This window comes from Pan troglodytes, chromosome 13 (genome assembly GCF_028858775.2).
Source record: "Pan troglodytes isolate AG18354 chromosome 13, NHGRI_mPanTro3-v2.0_pri, whole genome shotgun sequence".
Taxonomy (NCBI): domain Eukaryota; kingdom Metazoa; phylum Chordata; class Mammalia; order Primates; family Hominidae; genus Pan; species Pan troglodytes.
This window is the reverse complement of record NC_072411.2, coordinates 103,354,690-103,371,980: the sequence shown is the minus strand read 5'-3', so window position 1 is coordinate 103,371,980 and position 17,291 is coordinate 103,354,690. Positions and strand designations below refer to the sequence as shown.

The following is a 17,291-nucleotide window of genomic DNA, read 5'->3' as shown; positions in this document are numbered from 1 at the left end:
GTTTGTTGTGTGGCCCTGTGGAAGGGAGTAGTGTTGGCTGACGCTGGGCTGTTCTCTGTCTGTCAGAGTGGCTCTGCTGACCACTTGTTGTGTGACACAGTCCCTGGCTTCTCCCCAGTAGTCAGAGAGGTACAAGGACAAGCCCTAAACCCTTGTCCTAGCTGACAGTGGTCACCGACTGATTTGAAGTATTGATTTATCCTGAGACACTGGCCAGAGGATCTGACATGTTAGAATGAAGTATCACCTGAAAGTGAGGAAATCCTGCCTGCTAGAATGGAACTATACTGTCAACAAGGATTAACACTAGATTTTAAGTTCCTCGAAGGCAAGATCTGAGTCTTAGTCCTCCTTGGCTCTTCCAAGCCAAGCCTTTTGTTCAATAAATGATTGCTCAATTGGATTACATATCCAAAAATCTGAAGGCCATGATGTAACAGAAATGACGGTCTAGCACAGGAGACCAGACCTACCCAAAAAAAATAGTCAGTGAAAGAGATGCACCAACATTATGAACTGAATAAGTACAAAACAACATAGAGCAAGGCACAAATTGTTCTGTTCCCTTATTAATAATGTGCTCTCTGGCACTGCAGAGCACAGTGGAAGAGGGGTGGGAAGGGGGCTGTGCCCCATAAATTGGAAGGCTTTTCAGAAGGTGCAGATCAGAATGGGACAGGGTCCTCAGTCCTGTGTTATTGATGCTGATTTTGTTTCCAGCTCTCCAGTGAAATGGATCTCCGCTGTGCTGAGATGAAACAGAACTTTGAAAACAAGAACAGGTACACTTTCTGGCATGGACCCTTGTGTGTGTTGATGGCTCTAAGGCTCCCGCATCCTTTGCAGGATTTTAGTTCACTGGGACTTCAGATAGTTCTAAATGGAGTTGGGGGATGAAGGGTGGGGGAGATGAATAAGACATGTGTCTTTGAAGAGCAGAATGGCTTGATTCAAAGCCACTAAAATAAACCATAAAGAAAGTTATTACTGCTTTTACATTTTATCATCCAATCCTTTCATTTCAATTATAATCTCCCTTTTTGTTGGTTACTGAGAAGAGTCATTTTTGTTCTCTATGAGATTTCTGTGATAAATAACTGTTGTTCTCAGCCAAGGCTACTCCTCCACCATCTCCTCGTTCTTCTCTTCCTCCTCCTCTTTTTCTTTGTCTCACCTCTACTCTCCCTGGCTGCTAGGTCAGGGCCTCAGCAAAATAGGAAGAAAGTATGAGAGAATCAGGAGCAAAGTCAAATCAAGAGAAAATTGAAAGGAGTCCAAATACAGAGAGATAGAGAGTAGAACATGGTTACCATGGTCTGGTAGGAGGAAAAAAATGGGGAGATATTGATCAAATCATACAATGTTGCAAATATGTAGGGTGAACAAGTTTATATTTTTTACAAAGATATAATGTAAAAAATGAGAGGTATAGTTAATAATAATGTATGATATTAAGAACTGTTGCTAAATGAGTTTATAGCTGTTCTCACCACAGAGGGAAAATGGTTAACTAAGTGAAATGATGGATATGTTAATTTGTTCCACTCTAGTAAACTTTTTACTATATGTATATAGTAATCTCCACTATTATAACCATTTGTGTGTATATATATATACATACATATAAACTCTACCTATATATATATGCTTGTGTAGTGTGAGTGTATATATATAGTAAAAAATATGTGTAATATATATAGTATAATGGTTACTATAGTAGAGATGCATATATATATGATTTATATATATATATATGAATCATGACATCATGTTGTATACCTCAAATATACACAATAAAATTTATTTTTAAAGGAGTTTTCTTATGTGTATGGGTGAACATAATCCTACATCCCCTTTCAGGCTACTTGCTGCACACCAGAGCAGCCTTAGAAATCCTGGTGGAGAGATAGCACTCTTAGTTGAGTCATAGCCATTTATACATTTATTTATCTATAGACTTTATCTGTTAGAGCAGTTTTAGGTTTACAGCAAAAATGAGGAGAAAGTACAGAGAGTTCCTGTGCACCTGCTCCTAATCAAATTTAATCAAATTAAACTCAAAGATGAGTACACCAAGACACATAATAATCAAACTATCAAAAATCAAAGACAAAGCAAAAATTCTGAGAGCATCAGAAGGTAAGAAACACGTCACATACAAAGGAGTGCCAATACAATTGTAATTTCTCAACAGAAACCCTGCAGGCCAGGAGTCAGTGTGATGATGTATTAAAAGTGCTGAAGGAAAAAACTGCCTACCAAGAATACCTTAGCAAAGCTGTCTTCCCCAGTTGAGGGAGAAATAGAAACTTTCCCAAACAAAAATTAAAGGAGTTCATTACCACTATGCCTGCCTTACAGAAATTGCAAAAGGAAGTTTTAAAAACGGAAACAGAAAGCTGCTAATAACATGAAACATATGAATGCACAACACTCAATGGTATAAGCAAAATAGAGCCATACTCAGAATACTTTAGGACTGTGATGATGGGATGTAAGACAATTTTATCCCAATATGAGAGTAAAAACACAAAACTATTAATAACAACTATAGCTAAAATAAATTTTCAATGATAAATCATATTATAAAATGATATCAATTCTGACATCAAAAACAAAATGTTAGGGAGGGAGTAAAACTGTTGAGTTATTGCTTGCAACTAAACTTGTTATCAGCTTGAAATAGCTTATTACAAGAACAAGATATTCTAACTAAGTGTCATGGTAACCACAAAGATAAAAATCTTTAGCAGTAGCACAACACAAAAATAGAAATGATTCAAAGCATACACTACAAAAAACATCAAACCACAAAAGAAGAGAGCAAGAGAGGAAGAAAGAATCTACAAAACAACAAAACAAAAATTAACAAAATGGCAGTAGTAATTTCTTACCTATTAATAATTACCTTGAATGTAAATGGATTAAATTCTCTGATTAAAAAAAATAGAATGCGTGAATGGATTTTTTAAAAACAAGAACCAACTATATGCTGCCTACAAGAGACTCATGTCACCTGTAAGGCACATGAGCACTCCTCCCAGGGTCTGAGATTAAGCCCACTCAACCTGCCGCAACCACCATTGCTGGCACCTATCTGCATGCACCACCTATGGGCCTGAGGACAGGACCACCCAACTTCTCATAGCCATTGCCAATACCAGTGAGTACCACTTGGGTGCTAGAGGGTTGTCCCACTATTGCTACTGCCATCAGCCACAACACACCCACTGCCAATGGGTCCGTGAACCTACCTACCTGCGCAGCCCATAGCTGCCATTCCTGACACCTGAAAAAACCACTAAAAGGCCCAAGAATTGGCCTGCCTGAACCCACTAATACTTAATGCCAGCATATGCCACCCTGGGGCCCAAAGATAGGCACACTTATAAGATTAGAATAAAACTAGAAATCAATAACAAGAAAAACTTTGGAAACTATACAAACGCATGGAAATTAAACAGCATTCTCCTGAATGACCAATAGAACAATGAAGAAATTAAGATGGAAATAAAACAAATTTCTTGAAACAAAAAAAAATTGAAATACAACATACCAAAGCCTGTGGGATACAGCAAAAGCAGTGCTAAGAGGGAAGTTTATAGCAATAAACACCTACATCAAAAAAGTAGAAAGATTTCAAATAAACAATCTAACAATGCATCTGAAGGAACTGGAAAACCAAGCCCAAAATTAGTAGAAGAAAAGAAGTAATAAAAATCAGACCAGAACTAAACGAAATAGAAACTAAAAAAAAATACAAAGGGTCAGCAAAAAAACAGGTTCTCAAAAAGATAAACCAAATTGATAAACCACTAGCTAGACTAACCAAAAAAAGACAAGAGAAGACCCAAATAAAATCAGAAATGAAAAAAGAGACATTACAACTGATGCCACAGAAATAGAAGAAATCATCAGAGACTATTATGAACAACTATAACTAACACTAACAAACTAAAAAATCTAGCAAAAATAGATAAATTCCTGAAAACATAAAATCTAACAAGATGAATCAGGAAGAAATTGAAAATTATTCAAGACCAATAATGAGTAGCAAGGTTGAATCAGTAATAAAAAGTCTCCCAACAAAGAAAAGCCCAGGACCAGATGGATTCACTATCAAATTCTACCAAACATATAAAGGAGAACTAATAGCAATCCTCCTTAAACTATTCAAAAAAATTTGAAGAGGAGGAAATTCTCCCTTACTTATTCTGTGAGGCCAGCATTACCTTAATACCAAAGTCAGATGACAATACAACAACAGGAAAAAGAAAACCACGGATCAATATCTCTGATGAACACAGATGCAAAAATCTTCAATGAAATACTAGCAAACCAAATCCAACAATACATCAAAAATATAATACACCATGACCGAGTGGGACTTATATCAGAAATGCAAGGATGGTTCAGCTTATGAAAATCAATAAACATGATATATAACATCAACAGAATGAAGGACAAAAATCATGTGATCATCCCAATAGATGCAGAAAAAGCATTTCATAATAGTCAACATTGCTTCATGATTAAAAAATAAAACCTTTCAACAAGCTAGATATAGAAGAAACATACCTCAACATAACAAAGGCTGTATATGACAGATCTGCAGCTATCATCATACTGAATAGGGAAAAGTTGAAAACTTTTCCTCTAAGAATTGGAACAAAATAAGGATGGCTACTTTTACCACTCCTATTCAATATAGTACTGGAAGTCCTAGCCAGAGCAATCCCGCAAAAGAAAAAAATAAAAGGCATCCAAATTGGAAAAGAGGAAGCCAAATGATCTCTCTTTGCCGAAAAACATGATCTTATATATGAAAATCACAAAAAAACTCCATCCAAGAACTCTTAGAACTAATAAATTCAGTAAAGTTGCAGAATATAAAATCAACATACAAATATCAGTTGCATTTCTGTACACCAACAGTGAAATAGCCAAAAGAGAAATCAATAAGGCAATAACATTTACACTGGCTACAAAGCATAAAATAAAATATCTAGGAATAAATTTAACCAAAAAGGTGAAAGACCTTTAGAAGGAAAACTTCAAAACACAGATGTAATAAATTGAAGAGGACACAAACAAATAGAAAGACATTTCACCCATGCTTATGGACTGGAAGAATTAAGATTGCCAAAATGGCCATGCTGCCCAATGCAATCCCTAAATTACCAATGTCACTTTTCACAGAAATAGAAAAAATAATTCTAAAGTTCATATGGAACAAAAGATGAGCCAGAATAGCCAAAGCAATCCTGTGGGGAAAAAAAATCTGGAGTTATCACATTACCTGACTTCAAAATATATTACAAGACCAGGCATGGTGACTCACACCTGTAATCCCAGCACTTTGGGAGGCCAAGGCGAGAGGATGGCTTGTGTCCAGGAGTTTCAGACTAGCCTGCACAACATAGCAAGACACCATCTACACAAAAGATTAAAAATTAGCCAGGTATTATGGAGTGTGCCTGGAGTCCTAGCTACTTGGGAGGCTGAGGTGGGAGGATCACTTGAGCCCAGATGGTCAAGGCTGCAGTGAGCTATGATCATGCTACTGCACTCCAACTGCACTCCTTGATATAGATCAAGGCTATCATAACCAAAATGGCATGGTATTCGTATAAAAATAGACATATAAACATAAAGCATGGAACAGAATAGAGAATCCAGAAATAAATTCATGTAATTACAGCCAACTGATCTTTGACAATGCTGTCAAGAACATACACTGGGAACAGGGCACCCTCTTCAATAAATGATGCTGGGAAAACTGAATAACCATATGCAGAAGGGTGAAACTAGACCTCTATCTCTCATCATGTACAAAAATGAACTCAAGATGGATTAAAGTCTTAAATGTAAGATCCAAAGCTATAAAAATACTAGAAGAAAACCTAGGGAAAAGTCTTCAGGACATCGGTCTAGGCAAAGATTTTATGACCAAGACTTTGAAAGCACAGGCAACAAAAACAAAAAAAGACAAATGAGACTATATTAAACTAAAAAGCTTCCACACGCAAAAGAAACCATCAACAGAGTGAAGAGACATTCTCTTAAATGGGAGAAAATATTTGCAAACTACTCATTTGACAGAGGACTCAAACAATTCAACAGTAAAACAAACACAAATTCATTAAAAATGGGTAAAGGACATCTTTCTTAAAAGACATTTCTTAAAAGAAGACATACAAATAGCCAACAAGTATGTGTTCAACATCACTAATCATCAGGGAAATGTAGAGCAAAAATGCAATAAGTTATCATCTTACACCAGTTAGAATGGCTATTATAAAAAGACAAAAAATAACATATATTGACAAAGATGTGGAGAAAAGGGAACTCTTATATACTGTTGGTGGAAATGTAAATTAGTACAGCCATTATGGAAAACACTATAGAGATTTCTCAAAAAATTAAAAATATGAACCAGCAATTCAACTACTGGATATTTCTTCAAAGGATGTGGAGAATAGGAAATGCTATACACTATTGGTGGGGATGTTAATTAGTTCAGCCTCTGTGGAAAGAAGTTTGGAGATTTCTCAAAGAACTTGAGACAGAACTACCATTTGACCCAGCAATCCCATTATTGGGTGTATTATACTCAAAGGAATGTAAATCATTCTACCAAAAAGACACATGCATACGTATGTTCATCACATCACTATTCACAATAACAAAGATATGGATCAACCTAGATGCCCATCAGTGGTGGACTGGATAAAGAAAATGTGGTATATATACACCATACAATACTACACAGCCATAAAAAAGAACAAAATCATGTCCTTTGCAGCAACATGGATGCAGCTGAAGGCCATTATCCTAAGCGAATTAACACAGGAACAGAAAACCAAATACTGCATATTTTCACTTATAAGTGGGAGCTAAACATTGTGTACACATAGATACAAAGAAGAGAGCAATAGACGGTGGGGCCTACTTGAAGGTGGAGGTTGGGAGGAGAGTGAGGGTTCAAAAACAACCTATCAGGTACTATGCTCACTACCTGGGCAATGAAATCATTTGTACACCAAACCCCAGTGATGTACAATTTACCTATGCAACAAATATATACATGTACATGTACCCCTAAACCTAAAATAAAAATGGAAAAAGAAAAAAAAAGTAGTATTTCTATATACTATCTAAAAAAGAAATTAAGAAGACAATTCTATTTATGCCAGCTTAAAAAATAAGATAGCTAGGAATACATTTAACCAAGGAAGTGGAAGATTTCTACACTGAAAATTATGAAGCATCGATAAAAGAAATTGAAGAAGCAGCAAATAAATGGAAAGATATTCCATGTTCATGGATTGGAAGAATTAATATTGTTTAAATGATCATGCTACCCAAAGCATTACACAGATTTAATGCAATCCCTATCAAAATACCAAAAATGTTCTTCACAAAAATAGAACAAATAATCTTAAAATTCATATGGAACCACAAAGTCCCCAAATAGCCAAAATGATCCTGAGCAAAAATAACAAAGCTAAAGGCACCTGATTTTAAATTATACTACAAAGCTATAGTAACCCAAACAGCATGATACTGGCATAAAAAAACAGACACATAGACCAATGGAACAGAATAGAGGCCTATAAATAAATTTATACACCCATAGCCAACTGATTTTTGACAAAGGTGCCAAGAACACACACTGGGAAAAAAGATAGCCTTTTCAATAAATGGCTTTTAGTCAAATTAAAAGAAGTAGATAAAACAAAGAGAGATCTCAAAGAAGCTAATATTACACCTCACAAAACTAGGAAAGAAGAACAAAATAAGCCCAAAGTATGCTGAAGAAAGAAAATAATAAAGATCAAAGCAGAAATAAATGAAATAGAGACTAGAAAAACAATATAAAAATCAATGAAACTAAGAGTTGTTTTTTGAAAAGATAAAAGCAACAAACCTTTAGCTAAACTAAGAAAAAAATAGAGAAGACTCAAATAAGTAAGATCAGAAATGAAAGAGGAGACATTACAACTGATATGACAAATACAAAGGATCATAAGAGACTACTGTGAACATTTATATGGCAATGAATTGGATAACCTAGAAGAAACTGATAAATTTCTAGACACATAAAACCTGCCAAGACTTAATCATAAAAACAATAGAAAATCCGAACAGACCAATAAAGATGATATTGAATAAGTAATAAAAAGCCTACCATCCAAAAAAAACCCAGACCTGGTGCCTTTACTGCTTAATTCTACCTGACGTTTAAAATAAGAACTAACATCAATTCTTCTCAGATTCTTCTAAAAAAGTGAAGAGGTGGAAGACTTTCACATGATTTTTTTTTTTAGCTTTTTTTTTTTTTTTTTTTTTTTTTTTTTAGACAGAGTTTCACTCTTGCTGCCCAGGCTGGAGTGCAATGGTGCAATCTCGGCTCACCACAACCACCACCTCCTGGGTTCAAGCGATTCTCCTGCCTCAGCCTCCTGAGTAGCTGGGATTACAGGCATGCACCACCACGCCTGGCTAATTTTGTATTTTTAGTAGAGATGGGGTTTCTCCATGTTGGTCAGGCTGGTCTTGAGCTCCCAACCTCAAGTGATCTGCCTGCCTCGGCCTCCCAAAGTGCTGAGATTACAGGCATGAGCCAACGCACCCAGCCCCTTCACACTATTATTATGAGGCCAGGATTACTCTGATACCAAGTCAGACAAGAACATTATAAGAAAATAAAATTACAGGCCAAAATCCTTAAATGAACTTAGATACAAAAATCCTTAATTAAATATTAGCAAACAGAATTCAACAACATATTGAAAGGATCATCCACCATGATCCAGTGAGATTGATCCCCTGGGATGCAAGAACGGTTGGACACACACAAATCAATAAATGTGATACCTCACATTAATAGAATGAAGCACAAAACCGTATGAACAGACAGTTCTCAAAAGAAGACATTTATGCAGCCAAAAGACACATGAAAAAATGCTCATCTTCACTGGCCGTCAGAGAAATGCAAATCAAAACCACAATGAGATACCATCTCACACCAGTTAGAATGGCGATCATTAAAAAGTCAGGAAACAACAGGTGCTGGAGAGGCTGTGGAGAAATAGGAACAGTTTTACACTGTTGGTAGGACTGTAAACTAGTTCAACCATTGTGGAAGTCAGTGAGTCAGTGTGGTGATTCCTCAGGGATCTAGAACTAGAAATACCATTTGACCCAGCCATCCCATTACTGGGTATATACCCAAAGGATTATAAATCATGCTGCTATAAAGACACATGCACATGTATGTTTATTGCGGCACTATTTACAATAGCAAAGACTTGGAACCAACCCAAATGTCCAACTATGATAGACTGGATTAAGAAAATGTGGCACATATACACCATGGAATACTATGCAGTCATAAAAAATGATGAGTTCGTGTCCTTTGTAGGGACATGGATGAAGCTGGAAACCATAATTCTCAGCAAACTATCGCAAGGACAAAAAACCAAACACCGCATGTTCTCACTCATAGGTGGGAATTGAACAACGAGAACACATGGACACAGGAAGGGGAACATCACACTCTGGGGACTGTTGTGGGGTGGGGGGAGGGGGGAGGTATAGCATTTGGAGATATACCTAATGTTAAATGACGAGTTACTGGGTGCAACACACCAACATGGCACATGTATACATATGTAACTAACCTGCACATTATGTACATGTACCCTAAAAAAGTATAATAAAAAGTAAATAAATAAATAAATAAATCCAATTAAAAAATGGGTAAGGGACCTGAATAGACATTTCTCAAAAGAAGACATACAAATGGCCAACAGACATATGAAAAAATGCTCAATATTGCTAATCATTAGGGAAATGCAAATTAAAACCATAGTGAGTTATTATCTCACATGGATCAGAATAGCTATTATCAAGAAGGCGAAAGATAACAAGTGTTGAAGATGTGGAGAAAAGGGAACACTTACAAAGTGTTAGTGGGATTGTAAATTAGTATGGCCATTATGGAAAACTGTATGGAGGTTGCTCAAAAAACTAAAAATGGAAATACCATATGATCCAGCAATCCCACTTCCAAGTGCTTACCCAAAATATTTGAAATCAGTTTGTTGAAATGTCTGTATTCCCATGTTCAATTCAGTACTATTAACAACATCCAAGTTATGGAATCAACTTAAGTGTCCATCAGTTGATAAGTGGATAAAGAAAATGTGGTATATACATTAAATGGAATACTATTCAACCTTTAAAAAGAAGGAAATTCTGGCATTTGTGACAACATGGATGGAACTGGAGAGCATTATGCTAAATAAAATAAACCAGGCACAGGAAGACAAATACCACATATTCTCACTTATATGTGGGATCTGAAACAAACTCATAGAAACAGCGAGTAAAATGGTGGTTAAAGAGACTGGGGCGGGGGGGAATAGGGAGATGATGGTCAAAGGGTACAAAATCTCAATTAGGCAGGAGAAATATGGGATTTTCTTGGATCTATTGCACAGAGTAGTAAATATAGTTAATAATAGAGTATTGGACATTTCAAAATTGCTAAGAATAAATTTCAAATGTTCTCACTGAAAAAACTTTTAGGCTGGGCGCAGTGGCTCACGCCTGTAATCTCAGCACTTTGGGAGGCTGAGGCGGGTGGATCACCTGAGGTCACAAGTTCAAGACCAGCCTGGCCAACATGGTGAAAACCCATCTCTGCAAAAATACAAAAATTGGTTGGACATAATGGCAGGTGCTTGTAATCCCAGCTACTCAGGAGGCTGAGGTGAGAGAATCGCTTGAGCCCAGGAGGCGAAGGTTGCAGTGAGCCGAGATTGCGCCATTGCACTCCAGCCTGGGGGACAGAGCCAGAGACTACGTCTGAAAAAAAAAAAAAGAAAAAACTTTAAAGCATTTCAGGTGATGACTATGTTAACTTGTTTGGTTTCATTATTCCACATTGTATTCATAAATCATAACATCACTTTTTACCCCATAAATATATATAATTATAAGTTATCAATTTATAATTAAAAAAAGAAATCCTGGTGGAGAGACAGCACTCTTAGCTGAGGCATAAACTTTTATGTACTTATTCATTTATTTATAAACTTTATTTTTTAGAGTAGTTTTAGGTTTACAGCAACATTGAGGGGAAAGTATAAAAGATTTCCCATATACTTACTGCCCCCTCACACACATAGCTTCCCCCATTATCAATATCCCCAAAAGTGGTAACATTTGTTATAATCAATGAACCTATATTGACACATCATTATCACCCAGAGTTCATAGTTGACATTAGAGTTCACTCTTGGTACTGTACATTCAATGAGTTTGGACAAATGTGTAATGACATGTATCCACTATTCTAGTGTCATACAGAATAGTTTCACTGCCCTAAAAATCTGCTTCGCTCTGCCTATTCATCCTACCTCCCACCCCTAACCTCGGGCAAACACTGATCTCTTTACTGTCTCCATAGTTTGACCTTTTTCAGAATGTCATATAGTTGGAATCATACCCTATGTAGCCTTTTTAAATTGGCTTCCTTCACTTAGTAATATGCTTTTAAGGTTCCTCCATGTCTTTTCATGCTTGATAGCTCATATGGACTCATTTTAATACTCATCATAAACACTGCCAATATTGCTTCCTGGAATGGAGGCTGGAGAGAACTTGGGTTCTAAAATTATCCTGGGTGCCAATGCAGCCCATAGTTTCCCAAGCAAGCTACAGACAAGACTGTGCTGACTATTAGAGGGGAATCTGTGGTCATGCTGGCTCCATTCAAAACAATGATTGTAGAAAAGGGTCCCCTCACCCTTTCTGGATAGATGCCAGGATAATGCTTCAGGAAGTGAAGGCCCCAGGCTGAGTATGGTAGCTCACGCCTGTAATCCCAGCCCTTCGGGAGGTCAACGCAGGAGGATTGCTTGAGTCCAGGAGTATTTTGAAACCAGCCTGGACGACATAGCAAGACCCCGTCTCTACAAAAAATTAAAAAATTAGATGAGCATGGTGGCACATGCCTGTATTCCCAACTACTTGGGAGGCTGAGGTGGGAAGATCACTTGAGCCTGGGAGGTTGAGGCTGCAGTGAGCTGTGACCATGCCACCACACTCACTCTGGGCAACAGAGGGAGACCCTGACTCAAAAAAAAAAAAAGATTTAAAAATTTTAAAAATAAAAAAGTGAGAACCTCACTTCCTGTGGGAGGGTGGAGGGTAGGATCAGATCAGGGTAACAGCTCACCTCTGGACTTCTTTTTACTAATGATTGTGGCCTTCTCCTGGGGTCCCACAGGGAGCTCAAAGAGGCCCATGAAGCAGAACTCAGTGAGTTGGAGAACAACTACAAAGCAGCCTTGAAGGCAGAGAAGTTGGCTGCCCAAGAGAAGCTAGGTACTACTGGGAGCTGGGAGAATGACCCTGGATGAAGGTCCAGGCGATGGCATTTCTAATAAGCTTCTAGGGTGATTTCCAAGGCACACAAAGGTTTTACTACCTTGGTGATGAGTTTGGGGTGGGGAAGGTGTGCAGAAGAACTCACATTTGAATTTGAAAATGTGCATATCAGAAGACTAATGATGACCCTGTTGTTTTCCTTTTATCCAGAGGAGATGGGAAAAGAATACAAGTATTTGAAGAATATGTTTCGTACGTATCAGGTGAGATACACAGCTCCCTGTTGGATTACAAGAGAAGGAAGGCTCATTCCTGGCTAACATTGGGATAAATCTAGAGCTTTTGTCCAGAAAATAATGTCCTGAGATTCCCAGCATCCTTAGACCTAAGTGGCACTAGCTGCACCCAGGGGGAGGATGAACCCAATGGCTTCCATGCATGACAAGTCAGGCACCCAAATCCTGAAGAGCACTACTGAAAAATATGTTTGTGATTACAAAAGTAATAGCTTCTCATTTTTTGTAATGGAGCAAAAAGAAATATCACCACCCAAAGACAACCCCTGTTAATATTTGTACTTTGTTAGAACTGCAGTTGAGATCATATTGTATATTGTATAACATCTATATATTTTTTATATGTTCTTTATCAAGCATATAAGAAACTTTTCCCTCCTTCATAATGACTTGATATTATCCTAATGAAATTGCCATTGGGTTCTAAAATTTTACTGTTCCCCTATTATTGGGCATTTGAGTTGTTTCCAATTGCTTGCTGTAACAGATAATACCACTTTGAATATCTTTGATTCTAGAAGTAGAGTGCTTGGTCAAAAGGAATGAACTTTAAAAAAAGTCAACTTTCATTTTAGATTCAGGGGATACATGTACAAGTTATTGTGTGATGCTGAGGTTTGGGATATGAATGATCTCATTACCCAGCTGGTGAGCATAGTACCCAATAGTTATTCCACCCTCCCCCTCTTCCTCTCTCCCAATAGCCCCCAGTGTCTACGAGAACACGTGGCACTTGGTTTTCTGTTCCTGTGTTAATTGGCTTTAGGATAATAGCCTCTAGAGCCATCCATGTTTCTATGAAGGACATGATTTTGTTCTTTTTTATGGCTGCATAGTATTCCATGGTATATGTACCACATTTTGTTTATCCAGTCCACTGTCAGTGGGCACTTAGGTTGATTCCATGTCTTTGCTATTGTGAATTGTCTGTGATTAACATACAAGAGAAGATGTCTTTTTGGTAGAAAAATTTATTTTCTTTTGGATATATACCCAGTAATGGGATTGCTGAGTCAAATGGTAGTTCTGTTTTAAGTTCTTTGAGAATTTCCAAGCTGCTTTCCACCGTCACTGAACTAATTTACATTCCTACCAACGGTATATAAGCATTCCCTTTTTCCTCCAACCTCACCAGCATCTGTTGTTTTTTGGCTTTTTAATAATAACCATTCTAATGTGTGTGGGCTGGTATCTCATTGTGGTTTTTGATTTGCATTTCTCTGATGATTAGTGACATGAAGCATTTTTTATGTTTTCTGACCACTGTATGTCTTCGTGTTTTTTACACACTATTACATTCTATTTATGACAAGAAATATTTACATGATTGGAAAAAGTAAAAATTGGGGGACAAAAAGCAGATTAGTATTTACCATGGGCTGGACTGGGATTGGGGAAGGGGTTGACTACAAAGGGACAGGAGAGAATTACTGGAGATGATGTAGTGGTAGTTCCATAACTATCCATTTGTCAAACACATTAAATGTATACTGAACAAGGGCACATTTTACTCAATTAAACTGACATTAAAAAAAGAAATGAAAAAGAAGAAATTCCATTTAGAATGTTGAAAAACTGTAGATTTAGTTCTAGAATTCTGGGGTTCTATAATTTATTTCAAAATACAGGTTTTCAGCCCATTTTTAACTTATCAAATCTTTATTCAGAAATCCAAAGTTTATATTTAAAAATAGCTCATTTAAATTTGACCATAGGCCGGCGCTGTGGCTCATGCCTGTCATCCCAGCACTTTGGGAGATCGAGGCAGACGATCACCTGAGGTCAGGAGTTTGAGACCAGCCTGGCCAACATGGCAAAACGCTGTCTCTACTAAAAATACAAAAATTAGTCGGACATGGTGGCACGCACCTGTAATCCCAGCTACTCAGGAAACTGAGGCAGGAGAATCGCTTGAACCTGGGAGGCAGAGGTTGCAGTGAGCCGAGATCGTGCCACTGCACTCTAGCCTGGGCAACAGGGCAAGACTCTGTCTCAAAAAATATATATAAATAAATAAAATAAAAAAGAAATAAATTTGACCCTAAAGCTAACACATGTAAAAATTATATAAAAGAAAAGAAAATTGTTCCAACATTTTTTACTTTGGGGTTTTTAAAAAAGTTTTATTTCAATAGCTTTGGGGGTACAAATGGTTTTTTTGTTACCTGGATGAATTATTTAGTGGTGAATTCTGAGACTTTAATGCACCCATCATCTAAGTTGTGTATATTGTACCTAATGTGTAGTTTTTTTTTTTAATCACAAGCCACTCTCCCACCTCCCCCTTCTGAGTCTCTAAAGTTCATTAATGAATATGCCTTTGCATATTCATGGCTTAGCTCCCACTTTTAAGTGACATCATACAGTTTTTGGTTTTCCACTCCTGTGTTACTTTGCTTAGAATAATGGCCTCCAGCTCCATCCAAGTTGCTGCAAAAGACATTTCATTCCTTTTAATGACTGAGTAGCAGTCTATGGTGTATATATGCCACATTTTCTTTATCCACTCATTAGTCAACGGGCACTTAGGTTGGTTCCACATCTTTGCAACTGTGAATTGTGCTGCTATATACATACGTGTACAAGTGTCTTTTTCTGTAATGACTCATTTTCCTTTCGGTAGAGATCCAGTAGTGGGATTGCTAGATTGAATGGTAAATCTACTTTTAGCTCTTTAAGAAATCTCCATACTCTTTTCCAAAAGGTTGTACTAATTTACGTTCCCACCAGCAGCATGGGAAAGGGAAAAGCGCTCCCTTTTCCCCACATCCACACTAAAATATATTGTTTTTTTACTTTTTAATAATGACCATTCTTGCAGGAGTAAGGTGGTATCTCATTGTGGTTTTAATTTGCATTTCCCTGACGATTAGTGATATTGAGCACTTTTTCATGTTTGTTGGCCATTTGTATATCTTCTTTTGAGAAATATCTATTCATGTCATTTGCCCACTTTTTAATGGGATTATTTGTTTTTTTCTTGCTGATTTGTTTGAATTCCTTGTAGATTTTGATTACTAGTCCTTTGTCAGATGCATAGTTTGCAAATATTTTCTCCCATTCTGTGGGTTGTCTATTATTTCTTTTGCTGTACAGAAGCTTTTTAGTTTAATTAGGTTCTATTTATTTATTTTTGGTTTTGTTGCATTTGCTTTTGGGGTCTTAGTCATGAATTATTTGCCTAAGCCAATGACTGGAAGAGTTTTTCTAATGTCTTCTAGAATTTTTATAGTTTCGGGTCTTATATTTAAGTCTTTGATCCATCTTGAGTTGATTTTTGTATAAGGTGAGAAATATGGATCCAGTTTCATTTTTCTACATGTGGCTTGCCCATTCTCCCAGCACCACTTATTAAATAAAGTATCATTCCCCAATTTATGTTTTTGTTTGCTTTGTCAAAGATAAGCTGGCTGTACATATTTGGCTTTATTTCTGGGTTTTCTATTCTGTTTCCTTGGCCTATGTGCCTACTTTTATACCAGTACCATGCTGTTTTGGTAACTATAGCCTTGTAGTATAATCTGAAGTCTAGTAATGTGATACCTCCAGATTTGTTCTTTTTGCTTAGTATTGCTTTGGCTATTCTGGCTCTTTTTTGGTTCCATATGAATTTTAGAACTTTTTTTCTAATTCTGTGAAAAATAATGTTGGTATTTTGATGGGAATTGCACTGGATCTGTAATGCAAGATTACTTTGGGCAGTGTGGTCATTTTCACAACATTGATTCTTCCAATCCATGAGCATAGAATGCATTTCCATTTGTTTGTATAATCTATTACTTCTTTCAGCTGTGTTTTATAGTTCTCCTTGTAGAGATTTTTCACCTCCTTGGTTAAGTACATTCCTAAGTATTTTATTTTTTTGTAGCTGTTGTAAAAGGGTATCAGTTCTTTTTTTGATTCTCAGCTTGGTCGTTGTTAGCGTATAGCAGTGCTACTGATATGTGTACACTGATTTTGTAAACTGAGACTTTACTGAATTCGTTTATCAAATCTTAGAGTCTTTGGAGGAGTCTTTAGGATTTTCTAGGTATACAATTATATAATCTTCAAACAGCAATAGTTTGACTTCTTCTTTTCCAGTTTGAACACCTTTATTTCTTTCTCCTGTCTAATTGCTCTAGCTAGGACTTCCAGAACTACGTTGAATGAGAGTGGTGAAAGTGAAGGTGGCCATCTTGTCTTGTTCCAGTTCTCAAGGGGAATGCTTTCAACTTTTTTCCATTCAGTATGATGTTGGCTGTGGGTTTGTCATATATGGCTTTTATTATTGAGGTAGGTCCCTTCTATGCCTAGTTTGTTAAGAGTTTTAATTATGAAGGATGCTGGATTTTATTAAATGCTTTTTCTGAATCTATTGAGATGATCATGTGTTTTTTGTTTTCAATTCTGTTTATGTGATGTATCACATTTATTGATTTGTGTGTGTTAAACCATCCCTGCATCCCTGGGACAAAATCCACTTGAATTATCTTTTTGATGTGCTATTGGGGTTGGTTAGCTAGTATTTTGTTGAGGATTTTTGCATCTATGTTCAACATCAGTGAAATTGGTCTGTAGTTTTTTTTATTTGTTGTGTTCTTTCCTGATTTG

General features: G+C 36.8%; 1 protein-coding gene across 7 annotated transcripts in view; it reads left to right on the top strand.

Annotated features, from left to right (window-relative positions):
* The window catches only part of FLACC1 (flagellum associated containing coiled-coil domains 1), a 75,410-nt gene that overhangs the window by 20,690 nt on the left and 37,429 nt on the right, over positions 1–17,291 (top strand). For all 7 annotated transcript variants that reach the window (XR_010149669.1, XR_010149670.1, XM_016949342.4 and 4 more), the window contains 3 exon segments: positions 721–782; positions 12,302–12,399; positions 12,613–12,665. Coding sequence is in view for 5 of the 7 variants with exons in the window: in XM_016949342.4 (XP_016804831.1) it covers positions 721–782; positions 12,302–12,399; positions 12,613–12,665 (213 nt within the window). In the remaining 2 variants the exon portion in view is untranslated.